The 14835-nt window shown below is 37.2% G+C and overlaps 1 protein-coding gene across 4 annotated transcripts in view; it reads right to left on the reverse strand.

Annotated features, from left to right (window-relative positions):
- Window positions 1-2482: 2482 nt before the first annotated feature.
- The window catches only part of ATP2B1 (ATPase plasma membrane Ca2+ transporting 1), a 57685-nt gene continuing 45332 nt past the window's right edge, over window positions 2483-14835 (reverse strand). For 3 of the 4 annotated variants that reach the window (XM_042889658.1, XM_042889655.1, XM_042889656.1), the window contains exons 16-22: window positions 13110-13301; window positions 12697-12910; window positions 12331-12542; window positions 10555-10662; window positions 8514-8696; window positions 8109-8195; window positions 2483-3936 (exon numbers count right to left, since the gene is read on the reverse strand). In XM_042889658.1, the coding sequence (XP_042745592.1) occupies window positions 3625-3936; window positions 8109-8195; window positions 8514-8696; window positions 10555-10662; window positions 12331-12542; window positions 12697-12910; window positions 13110-13301 (1308 nt within the window). In that variant the 3' untranslated portion in view covers window positions 2483-3624. The remainder of the gene's footprint in view (window positions 3937-8108; window positions 8196-8513; window positions 8697-10554; window positions 10663-12330; window positions 12543-12696; window positions 12911-13109; window positions 13302-14835) is intronic. The other variant, XM_042889657.1, reaches the window with a different exon arrangement.

The following is a 14835-nucleotide window of genomic DNA, read 5'->3' on the forward strand; positions in this document are numbered from 1 at the left end:
GATTGGTGCTGTGATCTCCTGAAGAAATTGATTAGATATTTCTGCATAGAGATCAGGAGATAAGCTGAAGCAGCTCTCTGGTTCTTGACTCTGGCACAAAAATTCTCAGGACATGACCCTGAACAAGCAAGCCAGACCTTCTGTCTCAAGGTAAGTAAGTTGAAGTCGGAGCTGGTAAGGTTCATCCAAAAAAGTTAAGGTATTTCAGTGAGGGCTTGGAATCTGTAAGATCAGAAGATATACACTGCTTGGGGAGGGTATGGTGGTGGGAAAAGCAAGGAGCTCTTTATAACCAAGCATTTCTATTGCAAAAGCAGAATGGATGCTAAGACGTTCTACTTTAATTTTCACAAGGCTTAGTATTGTCTAGACATTACACTGCAGAAGCTGGCACTGCTAGCAGAAGCTGCACACATTATGTCTTTGGGAAAACTTCCCGATACCATCAGCTGAATATGAGTTATCCTTCCATGAATATTACATTTACTTGTTCACTTGGAAACACACTGGAAAGCTTCCTACTGTTCTAAATCCCTGGGTGTCAGTTCATCGTCCTTGGATGCTCACACTTGCTACAGACCCCTGTGTTTTCCTATTGGTTTGACATTACAGCATTGTTTCTCTTCAGACTATTCCATGCTGAAGGTTTTTCCTCCTCCTGTCAAGATCAATATAGAAAAAATGAAACCACTTATAAAACAACCAACTTTTCACCCCTCCTCCAAAACCAACATTATCTGCCCTGAGATTTGTCTTATAAAGAAATATATTAGAGATCCCATTCAAGATACTGAATTCAAACAGAAGTCAGTCTAGAACTACATTTAGATTAGTTACTATTGCTTGATCATAATACCATGCATACTTTGACTTCTTGAAAAGGAATGAGCTTAAAGTCATGGCAGTAAGAGCTGTTTTATAGAATAAGCATGCGTTTCTGATTTAAATCAGTCCTGTACTGACATTCAAGAATTTCAGTCCCCATACAGACTGAGATGAACAGCACATTTATTTATTTCAGTTACAATAGACAAGTAAACCTTACAACCAGAAAGGCAATGAAGGCCTCAGTAGCTTAGTGATAACCATTTCATAATCTAGGCAACATGTTATGATTTCTTGAGATCACAAAGAAAGCATTCCCTCCCCCCACCCCCCCCCCAACAACTTTTCCTTATTTAGGTTTCACTTACACTTCCTATAAAGAACAGCACACTGATATTAACAGAATCAAGAGGGACCACTGATGTACAAAGCCTACATTTGCTCCCCTGTCCCCCAAAAGTCTTATGTGTAGAATTTATTCCAAAAGATACAACGCAGTCATGAGCACAACTAGAAGAGGGAAAAACTAAAGACTGTTTTCAAAATCAAGTTGAGTTATGATACAGTGAATCTTCCTCTCACGGTGGTGTACTGTTATGGGTAACTTTCCACATTTTAAACCGATGCTTAACTGACTTCAGTAGTAGGGAGAAAAACCACGTACATAAAAAGGATTACCTCACCAAGCACTCTAGGTAAGAAATCTGAAGTGAGAGAAGTGCTAGAAACACGTGGGAGAAGTTACTATACAAAGTGTCAAGTGCAAACTCCCCTTGCCTAGAATTCAATGTATTTTCTTCAGTAAACTAGAAAGATTGAATTCAGATGTGGTTGACAGTGGGATACAGTGCTACACATTCAACATCAGCCATTGAAGAACAAACGCAAGCATGAAGTTATCCCACCACAAAGGAAAAGATCTGCTCGAGCTTGTCTCCTTAACTGCTCACTTCTGCAGTTTGCTCTAGTATCATCATCTCCTCCCTCATTACCAATGTAGTTCCTCCCAAGGGACCGCTTTAAAAAAAAATATTATGGTCTTCAATATTATGGACTACTCTGGGAAAGAAGAAAAATGATCCACGCAAACACTACGCTTATGAATACAGAGCTGTTGAAAAGAAACGCAGTATTAAACTCATGCTCTTCTGAACAGTAACGGACCTGGAAAACACAGCAATAGGAAATTCAGCGCTGCTCCACCATCCTTAGCTGTTTAAAGGATGCAGCGGAGGCAGACCGTGGCTCTTCCAGTCTATCACTAGCAGGTTAGTTTTGGTGCATATTATTCAAGTGGAAAGTGTACTTTCACCAGTGCCATCGGTCAGTTCTTCTTTTCCTCCTTTTACAAAGGGATGTACTTATAAATCTCTGTATCTCAGAATCTCAGCCAGACAATTCATTGCCAAGGAGTATCTTTTGGGCTCAGCCAAGACTTGTGAGTACCTTAATCTTACATTCATTCTGATGCAGCCACGGCAACTCCATTTACCCACAGTCCTGCTTTTAGTGGGGCTGTTACCATCTTGAAATTGTAGCTAAAAGTAGTTTTAACCAGTAATACAAGAGAGCACTTTTCAGTGTTTCCTGTGATGGAGATGAGGGCAAAAAAAAAAAAAAAAAAAAAAAAAAAATCTGTAATAAACCATTGCTGCAATTTTATTTTAACAAAAGGGCAGGTTTATTCATGTTTACAAACAAGTTTCAAAAACAAAAAGGAGAACATGTATGCTACCCACTAACAACCTTTCAAAATGCCAACAGCCCTCATGCTGCATGAAGGATTTTATAGATTAGAAAAAAATCACAGTTCCACTCACAGTTCACCAAGACAGCACTAAACTAACATGTTTAGACAAAAACAAAGGACTAAGATTCTGATGTATTCTGATTTAATCCATTTTGCCCGAGATAACAGAAATATTTCAAGCAAGTTCCATCACATATTGATGTCCTGCATTAAACAATCCTACTAAGTTCTGAACAAAAGTTATTCAGTAAGTTTCTCAAAATTTTTAAAAATTAAACAGTTGTTTCAAAACCATTAAGTAGTAAATGTATTTAAGAAACTAATCAGGACAGAGGCCATAACTTCATTAGAACACCACTGCTCATGTTTTTACAAAGCATTAGTGTTATCTATTTGGCTATTAGTATCAGCAATTTATCTACAATATTTAACAAGGTAAATTGCAGGCAAAATTTAGTACAGTTTCAATAGAAACACCCTTTTCCTGAAAATACAGCAGTATTTGAAGGACTAGTTTTTTTTTTTTTTTTTTTTTAATTATTATTATTTTTCTCTGCATCATTTATAAGGAAGCTTCCCATCTATGAACAGGAACAAAAAAGTATCTACAAACCTTGTAAACAGATCTGTATCATTTATAAACATAAATAATCCAAATTATTAACAGCCAACAGCAGAAATTAAAGTATCAATTCAACAATCCAGGGCCTCCTTGCCCTTCCCAGCCTTCCCCTCAAAAAAGGATCATGATAAACTAAAGCTCTGCTAACACACCGTTCAGGACCATTCTTAAGTACAACAGATGATCCACAGGTCACTTATGCCGAGTTACTGTTCATCTGTCAGAGTTCATTATTACTCCCACCCCCAGAAAAGCACCCTCCAGTCTGGCAGAAAGCTTTTTTTTAAAAAAATAAATCTACATTCGTACAAGTGTGTCTTCTGTTGAAGTCCGAGACAAGAATCTCATCTTGTCCATCATAAAGTGTGAAGAGACCCAGTTTCAATTTCTTTACAATGCAGCTAGTGTGTTAACATTCAGCTTACAATCAGAGTGATGTTTCCAAACTATGTAGCGGGCTCCCTGGGGATGAAGAGGTAGCAGACTTGTTCATGTCTGTTGTAAGGTGAATTCCACTGTCAACCGCATTGTTATTTTTATTGGGAGAGGGTGGGGGGGTAGAGTTGCGTTTTGTTGGAGCGTCATCTTCAGCATCAGTATCATCAATAAGGGGAATATGAGGCTCGGAGTCTTCTATTCTAAACTCAGGATGCGTCATAAAATTGTGAATTGAACTTCGTGTCTCAGGTTTCTCTAGCCCCTCATACAAAGAACTACGAAATGCATTCACCACTCGTATCTGAAAACAAAGGAAAAAAGGTGTTAACGTGCTGCAGATTTACTGGTAATGACATGGTTCTTATGAGTTTGAGTCCACAAACAGCTAGACATGAGTGATTCGAATTTGTATGTGATGCAGTGGAACTTGCAATAAACTGTAAAAAATGAAGAGCATTTCAGTACAGCACTGCCAGTCTACAAAGTAGGAATAGAAACTGTGAAAATACTGCAAGAAGCTGAAGGGCCTAAAATTCAGACATGGCACTAGAATTGTTTAATTACTTAACGTGGGCTAAGCATTTTTTTTTTCTAAATGAGGCCAACAATTACTTATTCACAAATTAAATAATTTTCAGTGAGATTTATAGAATACTGAGGGGGGTGGAAAAGGCTGAAAATAAGTTAAAGGGTAAAAGAGTTACTAATTCTCATGCTGGGAATTTAGGATTTCAACTGACTATGAAGAAGCCAAGCATGTGTAAGCCAATGTCACAATGACCAGACAGTAACGAAGTCATGCAAAAAAAGGATATGACTAACTATAAACAGCTGTAAATGTTCGAGTATATACCCATCTACCACACTGGAGAAAGTTTCTTACCTAATGATTTGGAATCTAAACACCAGAACTAGGAAACTGAATGCTGTATTGTATACTGAAGATGTAGCTACAACAGGTTACAATTTGGAAGAGACTGCTCAAGCAGCACTAAATACGAGAGAAGCATGTGATCAGTTTTAGCTTATTTGAATTTTCAACTCCCACTGAATTCGTGGATAAAATGCCCAGGCTGACCGTAATTTCAGGTCTCTTCATTGTTTAACTAACATGTGCAAATCAGAACACTAAGTTTAAAGAAACCATAAACAAACATTTCAGAAAGAAATTAGACATGAAATTGGATAGGGAAAAGGTGCAAGCTCATTTTACAAAATGTGCATGTCCAAGATGACTGGAATTTACACTTTTCTAATTGCGATGTGAAGGATGAAGCCACCTGCTCCTACCTCCTGCGCTCCACCTTTCCCTGACCAACTACATGAATTCAGGATTCATTCTTGACTTTATATAAAATATTTAATAGAAAACCAATGACCCCTTTGTCCAATACTTTGATCAAAACACATTCTTCAGCTTCTGTTAGCTTCTGCCTGTTCAATACTCAACATCTCTAATTAACCTGAGTAAGTCTTCAGGAAAGTACACAAGAAGTTCTGTGTAGTACAATAAGAAGCAGAGCAAAACTCTGTAGTACAGGCCAACTTACTGTTACAGAACAGTAAGTCAAATTTTAAAAGATTTTCTAGGACATCTGAGATGACTTCGAGAGGTGTTTCAGGATTACTGCTTCCATACAGGATGCGTTGAGTTCCTTAGTAGTAAAAAAAGAAGCAATTCCAGGTGAAGGAATGAAGCTGGAAGGTCAAGCAGGACAGGAATGATGACTTCTGAAGAGTTAAGATACACCAAACATCCTTTTAGTGCAAACAGAAAAGGACTCTCCAGCAGCAGTGTATCAAGTTTGTTATCAGAGCAGCTCTACACATTGATTCTGACCACATTCTTTGAGATCCAGAAATAGGTGCTGTCTCCCCTAACCCCGCCCTAACTTTCATTAAGAATTTTACTAAAAAGCTATAAAGTCCACATTTTCATACTGCAGGTATACAACTGGGCTCCGCTGATGATGAAAATCACTTCAAGAGGACAGGAAGGATACGTAATATTCAAAATGGACAGAACAGGAAATAGCGTTGTGCTTCAGAGAGGAATCATTACAGCAGCATCTAATGCTTTACTGTTAATCACATGAAAAACTTAGCACACTTTAAGAGTTTGCATGTTATGTGAGATTTAAACAAATCCAGAGTGCTGCATAAAATCTCTTGTCACTTTCCAAGTGAATCAGTAGGAGTGACAGAGTCGGACTGAAAGTTTACAGTGCCTTTATTTGGCATGTTGCATCCCACTGTGCCACTGATTTCAGTGGCAAAATGAAATACGACTGCCTCATGGAACTTGTTTTTCATTGCTTACAGATGCTATGTTAGAAAATAAGCAGTAATGAAACACAGTTTTTTAGCTTAATAGGAGAGCTGTAATTATCATAAGGATAGAAGAATATCCACAATAAAAATGTGATTCCCAAAAGACAAACAGCTGACCTGGATGATGATCCTACAAACCGAGGACCCTCATAAGGTCTGGCCACGAAGATTAGAATCAGACTACCAGTACTTTATCTTACACTTAAAAGAGAAACATCTATCATTTTTAAGGCTTTATTTTCAGTTACTAAAGATAATGAGATGAGATGAGATAGCTAACAATAAAATTGCATAAGCGAGGAGCAAACAGGACAATTTATTATATCATCAGGCCTATCCTACAGTAGGTACCAGAAAGAATAGCAAGGAATGCAAATCTTCCTGGCCAGACAGCTCCTTTGGACTAGCAACCTCAGTACATGTGAACTACCTTCCAGCTAACAGCTCCAAAAAAGACAAACTGAATAAACCTATCTGTTTGCCACTAATATACATTAACTATCAAAAGAGGATCTCCTAGCAGGAATAGCAGAAGGCTGTATTTCATAGTGAGGATCAAAAACTAGTTTTTTACTCTTGTAGGTTTGTATCTGCATTGGTCATTTGATGCAATGAGATGATGCAGTACCCATCAGGTTCTGCTCAAATGACAGCATGGCATGAAGTTGCTCTCTAGAGAGTTCTCAATGTCTAATTAATGTTCTTGAGTGTAGTTAGGGATACAGGTTACTCATTACCATTTTAAGTAGGAGATGCAATCCTGCATATCCTTACTGTGAAATCTACTTTTCATTTTGTGTTCTTCAGGCATGCAAATTTGTGAGCTAAGCTTCTCAACACTGCTCACTTGCAGGGTAGGGAAGTATCTGTGTCGCCAAGGGAGAACAAGTTAGCTTGTGCAAGCTAACACAGAAATTCTGGCCATGCCAAAAAGAAAAACATAAAAATAAAGAAACCAGAAGAAAACATTTAAGGCAGCTCCTGAAATTAAGGGTCTTCATCCACTTGGTAATCTGAAAGCTTAAAAAGCAGGGCAGGGGTGGGGAAAAGAAGCCTTCTCACAGTTATTTTAAAAAACAATTATTTAACTGGTCTATAGGAAGTTAGGGCAGTTAAACATATAATACATAACTAAGATGGAAAATGATTTCAACAACAGTTGAATACTGAGAGCTAGTATCTATAACTGTTACACATCTTCAGACTCCATAATTTAAGCCTACATATGAGTAATTAAATCTCTAACTTCTACAAAGAGGAAGGCTGAAACTGAAATGCCACTTAGAGTACAATATAAAGAGGGCAGAATTGAGGTGAGACAAGAACTGTACTGTTACTGATGGCTTATGAACTGCTGTCTGAAGAACCTAGAAAGGAAAAGAAACCCTTCAAACGTGAACAGAAATTTCACTACTTAGTCCTTAAGCCCTTCTTCTTTTTCATGAGCTATGTTTCTTCTGACTTGTACGCATTTAAGAAGCCTTGTTTCGCCACCTGAATCCTGATGTTGAGAAAGTTGTGTTATTCAGTAAAAAAAAAAAAGTCCACTGAAAGCAGAAACTCAGAAGTTCCTCACAAGCTACAAAGAAAATGCATTTAGTGTTCCATGTTCTAACTACATTCATATTTTTAAAACTGCAATGCTTTTCCATCCGTTTCTTCGCCTTTTCAAATATCATGTGCTGTGCGTAGTGCAAGACAATTAAACTAGGTCTATGATTATACACTTAATCAATTTGCTTATTCAACAGAAGTCACCCATGTAAGGTGACTTTCAAGGCATATACTCGAAAATTTACAACGGTTTTCCTGTTTTATCCTAAACATTCTTCTGTACACGAATGGATGAAGGCACAGGATGTGCAGGCTCACAGCTTTAAAGTGAAAGTCTTTTGTTGCAATTGTTCCACCTGTTCTCAGCCCTCTAAGAAAAAAAAGTCTTGAGGACTCCACTTTGTGAAAAAGCTCTATGAAAAGCCTGAACGATGAGTTTAAGTACTAAGGAGAAAATGAGAAACGTTAGGTATGTGAATCAGGAAATGTTAACTTCATGCACTTTAGGAACACACACTCACACCCCACAGTAGTAGAAGCAGTAGTAGAGGAAAACACTACATGTGTAGGGGTAGAAATATTTGTTACATCATGGTGCTGGCTGGCGATGGAGGGTTGCCGCCTTAGAGCCCCCTGAATGGTACTTCCACTCTGGAAAGCATTCACTACATCCATCTGCAAGGAATCAGAGATTGTGACAGCTTGCTCAGCAAGAGAGAGAGAAAGAGAGAGAACAAGAGAGGACCATCCCCATCTATAGCACACAAAAAGTGAAGAAAAAAGGCACTTTTTTTTTTTAAATACAGTAGATAAACAGGTAAGAGTTGAATTTAGAGCAGAAGAAAACAGAGAACCCTGAGGGATTGTACAGTCATCCATATCCCCTCGAGAGTCTCATCCACACCATTTAAAACTGCCACCTTAGTCAAAGGGATCGAGAGGAGTGATTTCCCTCCTAACACGCACCGCATCCTACCTTTTCCAAGACCATACCTGAGTTTGTATTCTGTTTAGGCCCCTAAACCACAAGATCTGACCACGACGTAATTCTCGCTCGGCATGATCAATCTCCTCCACATCTTCTGCTAGCTCTTCCTCAGGAATCTCTTCCTTTTGTGTTCCATGACCAGCTTCCTTAAGGAATTTCAGGCGGCTAGTTGGAATTGTTGAAATCAACTAACAGCGAATAAGAAGTATGGATCAGAATTATTATTATTTTAAGGGAAGAAAAAAAAGAAAAAAACATAATCATAGACATTTAAACATAATAACCTGTATATATGATTAGCACAGTTGAATAAAAAAAAAAGACATGAACGGGATAAGTATCAATGTAGAGCCATCACTCCAGCTGAATAGCTGCACAAGCCTAAGTTTTCTTACAACCTCAACAACATTTAATCAGAAGTAGCCACAGCTCATTCAGATACATAGAAGAGGCAGGCATTCTTTTGTCACCTGAACGGTATTGATCCACTTGCAAGCGATGTTTCCAAAACCCTTATATAAAACTACTAAATTGCTAGTTGCTCACATTAAATTGCTACTTATTTTTAATTAATTAATCTAGCTGAAGCTAAAGAGAAGCTATGTGTGTCTGTTCCGGCTTTCCTTTTCATCCCCACCTTCAGGGCTATTCTGTTGAACTATGTAGTGAAGGAGAATCATCTTTTGATACATCCCATCTAGCAGATCCACATCAGTTCCAAGCCTGCTTTCCTTGAGCATCATTAATCTAGAAGACCATTTCAGCAGCTGCAGAGGAAAAACACTGCTCCAAAAGCAAGATAAACTGCCTTTCATACTGACATTGTTACTATGACTTCAGTTTCTACTATTAGCAGAAAGTCAAAAGCCCTTTCACTATGATCAGATGCTAGAGCAGCATGAACTGCAGCAGGGAATCTCTGCCTTTCCAGGATGCTCTGGAATCAAAGATATCTCAAGCTACATGACTCTCTTTGAGGCTACCTTTAAACCTCAGCATGACTCTATTCAATTTTTAAAAAATAATCAGTCTTCCAAAAACCTTCTTAAAAAGTTTAGACCCACATTTAGAATATGCATTTATGTATTTATTTACAACTAAAATTCATCCTGAAAAGGTATTCTTTACAAATTAGAAGGGAAAAAAACTGTACTGGAAAACTCTTCATGTGGTATGAAGAATTTAGACAACCATGTCATTAACTAATGAGAAACTACACAGAGTTCTAAAGTTTCATGTAAATAAGCTTGCAAGCACTGTTACATGTGCAATAGCAAAGAAACCCCAAGAAAGAAAACAATCAAAATGCAGTAAGCTTAAAAGTATATTTCATAATTATGCAAATGAAGAATTTTAAAGAGAAAACTTTTGAGTTTTGCTGCATTTCTTGCTACTCTAGGATATCTTTAAACAAAAAAGACTAGCACGTATAACAGTTCTCATTTTTCAAGAAAACCATTCTACACCACATTAAATGTATTGAAACATTAGTATATTAATTGCCTTATGTTCTTATAGAAATTCTTAAAGTGTTTATTATCTGGCTGAAGACAATTTCATATTCAAAAGCAACTACAGCTGCTTCTAGTTAAAAATAACTGAACACAAACATAGAACCATAGAATGGCCTGGGTTGAAAAGGACCACAATGATCATCGAGTTTCAACCTCCTGCTATGTGCAGGATTACCAACCAGCTGACCAGGCTGCCCAGAGCCACATCCAGCCTGGCCTTGAATGCCTCCAGGGATGGGGCATCCACAGCCTCCTTGGGCAACCTTCCAAAAACTTCCTCCTAACTGTCCTAAACCAGACACAGTATCTAGTTATGACTTATAACCAAATAATCAAGTCATAGTCAGGAAATGTCTAACCACAGACTTTCTAGCTATTAACCCAGATAAATTTAGGCAGCATTTACTGTTAATTTCTACAAATTTACATAGTCCACTTCAAAGATCAGAATGTTTAAGGTAAAATGCTTTACATGAAAAATACAAATTCATTAACACAAATGGATTTGACATTTGGAAAAAACCTATTTTACCTGGCCCCAGAGTAGTGTTCCCATGCCCAGGAAAACAGACCACAGCCACTGTTCAATTGAGAGTTTTGAGCAACTAAAAGGCTTTCCACCAAACTGCACGATAATTATCTGTGAAGAGCAATACCATTAAACATGTATCAGTGATCCATTAATAGAAAACTCCCTGAAGCTTCAAGATCAGCATAGACAATGCTGCATTAAAACACTGGATTTACTATCTCATTAAGCACACACTTCTACGTCTCAGCAGCTTGAGTTATATTTCCAAATCTAAGCAATTTTCTCAGTATTTTATGAACTTATTATTATTCTTCAAATGGTTCACAAAAAGAAAAAAATGTTTTTTGCTTCTTTGTCCTTACACTTTTCCCCCTTCATTTAACATTTACAGCGTGTACTTGATGCTACATATTTATTTCAGCTATCTCAGAACCAAGTTAACTAACGATCTTCTATTAACACAAGTCTTAGGTATCCAAAACACGAACACGATTTCTGAAATCATTCAACAGAATATTACCATGTATCCCAGTCTTAAGCATGAGAGTTTATATGACAAACTGTGATGAGGAGCTGAAATCTGAAAGCCAAGTTAAACACATTCCCACTGACTTAACTACTAGAACAAGCTGCATGGGCTCTAATGAGCAAGGTATCCCACTGCATAGGAACTATATGCATGGAACACTGCCCTGGAGAATAAACATTCAAGCAGCAGGGCAAGTGTCAAAAGGAGACAGTAACAGCCATTAAATAGGGCTCCTGACCTAGAAAGCCCAGGAGTATCTTATTTTATTAACAAAGAATAAGACACTATGAAAAAACACAGCACTAAGTTATATAGGAAGATAAGCCCCTTATGAATCGCTGATAAAGAGAACATTATTGCAGGCAGGAATAATTTTTACTTATTTGGATTTGTTGCAAAACAAGTCTGCTGCACTATTGGCTCTAAAAATAGAAGCAGCTTTTGAGAAAGATTCTCCTGAAGAAATTTAAAAGTAGATTAAGTGAAGCAACTTCACACTATGCATACACTTGCATTGCTTGAACTGTTATACGTTTGGTTAACTCCAAGGAATTCCAAGGTTAAGATTCATCTTATACCTTAGATTACTCACATCCAAAATAAACTGTGTGAAAATGAAAAAGATTAAATTGTAAGAATACAAAAATCAAATTGTTGGTTATTTCACTGTTATTCGTATTGATTAATTAAACATAAAGGTTAATTCGAAGGTAAAAATATTTTGTGTCAACTATTTTCCTTTAATTAGATTTTGACTTGGTCTTTCTCAACACCAGGATGTTAGTCTGATTTATTTCAGATAATTTAATTCATCTTGTTAGTAAACAGAGAATTAACCAGTCAGCTCTTACAAATCTGCCTAGATGCACCAACTCAAGGTCCCCAGACATCAGTGTTTCATGCCAAAATAAGACCTAAAACAACAGCATCAATACAGACAACTGATTTCTGTAAGAAATACATACAGCCTCTTGAGAAACTGTCAAAAGACTGGACAACTGGGATCACAGAGAGGGAAAGAAAATTCAGAAAGTATATACAAGTAGTTCAACATTTGATTTTGACAATTTCATGAGGTTATACCTGAAGACCTTGTCAAGCAAGACTTGAAAATTATTATTATTTTAATAATGTATTTATTTTTGAATAGTGTGACACTGCAGATTCTTCACATTGCAGAAATAAAACATCTGGCTGCATAAGCATTAGTTGGTGAGCATTTCCAAGGTAAGCAATAAGTTACTCACCTGCACAACAAATGTTCCCAGAACAATAGTACAGAAGATAGCGTTGTTAAAGATTCCTTCAAAAACATTTCTTTCACCATGAATTTTCCGGGCATTAATTTCATTAAAAAGCTGCATCATTACAAACGTATTAAAGACAATAGTATAATGCTCTGAAGGAGGGGCATGCAGAGGTGCATTTCTTCCACTATCAATATCAAAAATTTTCTCACCTGTGTATAAAAGACATTGTATCAGCAGCTTAAATTGGTGGCTTTATACACATACACAGATAGATAGAACATGTACTAGAATTAGAACAAAAATAAATAAATAGTTTTTAAGACTTCATCTCCCTACAGCTTGGCAAAGTTTCAGTGCTCTTACCAGCAAACAGGAGTGTAAAGACCACTACGAGTTGGTAGAATGCATGACCCAAAATATTCTTCATCATCGTACGAGAAATCAAAGGTTTGTTTCTACCATAAGGCTTTCGCAATAGAAGAGCTTCAGTGGGTGGTTCTGTCGCCAAGGCAAGAGAAGCTAATGTGTCCATTATCAGATTTACCCACAGCATCTGCACAGCTTTAAGCGGAGAATCCTATAAAGACAGGAACGTAAGCTCTCTCCAGTGTAAGTGAACAAGCTGCAGCTATTAAAGGCATTTATTATAAAACACTGTCACATTTTGAATGGAGACCATTACATTCTTCAGGCTAGCATACACCTGAAAGTTGAATTCAAGAGAGTCAGTCATGATATTTACAGCATTTATTAGCTGTATCTACCAATGTACATACCTGTGTTATGCATGCTCCTGTAAAAGCAACAATTACTGCTACTACATTGACAGTGAGCTGGAACTGAAGAAATTTCGAAATGCTGTCGTATACGTTCCGTCCCCACATAACTGCTTTTACAATACTTGTGAAGTTGTCATCCGTAAGGATAATGTCAGAAGCTTCTTTAGCAACATCAGTTCCAGCAATTCCCTGGTAGAAAAAGAAAAACGCTAGGAAATGCAACAGGATGCACTGATGTATATAGTAGGAACAATTACATCCCTGGTCAGCATATCAGCATTCATTTTAATGCACCACGTCTTTAGAACTACTTTAAGGTAAACAACCTAAAGCTGTGCTGCAGCAAGTCTTTCTTCCACATTCTACTGCAGAATGGAAAACACAAAAAATCCTCATCTTTACTTTAAAGATTTTAATGAATAAAGAAATCTCAAGCTGACAATAAAAACCACACTGCGCCAGTTTTCCCTGTTCAAGTTAAAGGCCACCAGATGGTGCAGTACTACAGTTTAATCCACATGCTATATAGATTCCAGGAGTAGGAAAATACACGTGTACCTACATGGTAAAGTGATGTACGCTGCCAAAAGCTTTTTGAAGAATGTTGGCAAAGAAAAGCAGGACATTAAGTATAATTGCATTTAACATTGCAATGCAATGATACTGTTAGGTTTTAAGCACCTGGAATCTCCCACATATCTAAAAAATTAAACTTAGTTTATGAGTTAAGTAATATCCACTTAAAGCAGGTGGGGTTTTTCTTTTTTTAAATGCCCTAACTACAACTTAATAGGAAATTTAAGGATCCTTATTCTTGATGTTTACTAAGAAAAAGTCACCTGCCCAGCTATGCATACAACTCACAGTTATCTTTGAGTACGATTCTATCATTCCATGGGAAAGCAATATACACTAGTCTACCTACATAAACTTGAATCCAAATTTGTAACACAGCACAAGGAGCTGCAACTTAGATTATTTGTTGACAGTGATTTGGTTTTGAAGGGACTCGCATTCTTAGCTGTAATTTTCCTAATATTTAGTACCACATAGACAAACCAGTCTGCAGAACAAATACATAAATCACAATGAAAGTAAAGACAAAAACAAAGCAAAAAAAGCCACCACACAAGCCTTGCCTATGGAAGACACATTTATGTATTAAATTTTTATCATCTTTTTAATGTTCACCTATTAGCTGAGAAGAGACAAGTCAGCTATTTAATTCCTTCAAGTCAGCTCAGGAAGAACAATACAGTTCCCTTAGCTACTGTAGGCTGCTTAGGTCTCCGCAATAAGGCGTACTTAACAAATGCTAAATTTAGGCTAAAATGTTTTATCCCCAGCAGTTAATTTTCATGGACAGTTAGACTTTGTTTGGCTACCATTTCAAAGAGTGTTTGAGAATTTCAACTGAGAAAGTGTTTCTGAGCTCATACGGACAAACGCAGATCCTAGGCTGCTATGAATATGCTGTTTTATTTAGAATGTACAAGATGTCTTGGTACCACCTCCAAAGGCATTTTAAATATCAACTTCTACTTTTTGTCCTCCTAGTCTCCCTGTTCTTCTGCATCATTTCACAGAAAACAGGTGAATAAACTTAGTCCATATCATATATAAGGCTTACTGAAAGCCACTGTATGCTGTTTACCACGTCAGGTCATTTTGCCATATGCTGAATAGATCTCATTTCAGGAATATTTCAGTATCAGGAATTGCA

This window comes from Lagopus leucura, unplaced genomic scaffold (assembly GCF_019238085.1).
Source record: "Lagopus leucura isolate 7727_CA_CO unplaced genomic scaffold, USGS_WTPT01 Super-Scaffold_100159, whole genome shotgun sequence".
Lineage (NCBI taxonomy): Eukaryota > Metazoa > Chordata > Aves > Galliformes > Phasianidae > Lagopus > Lagopus leucura.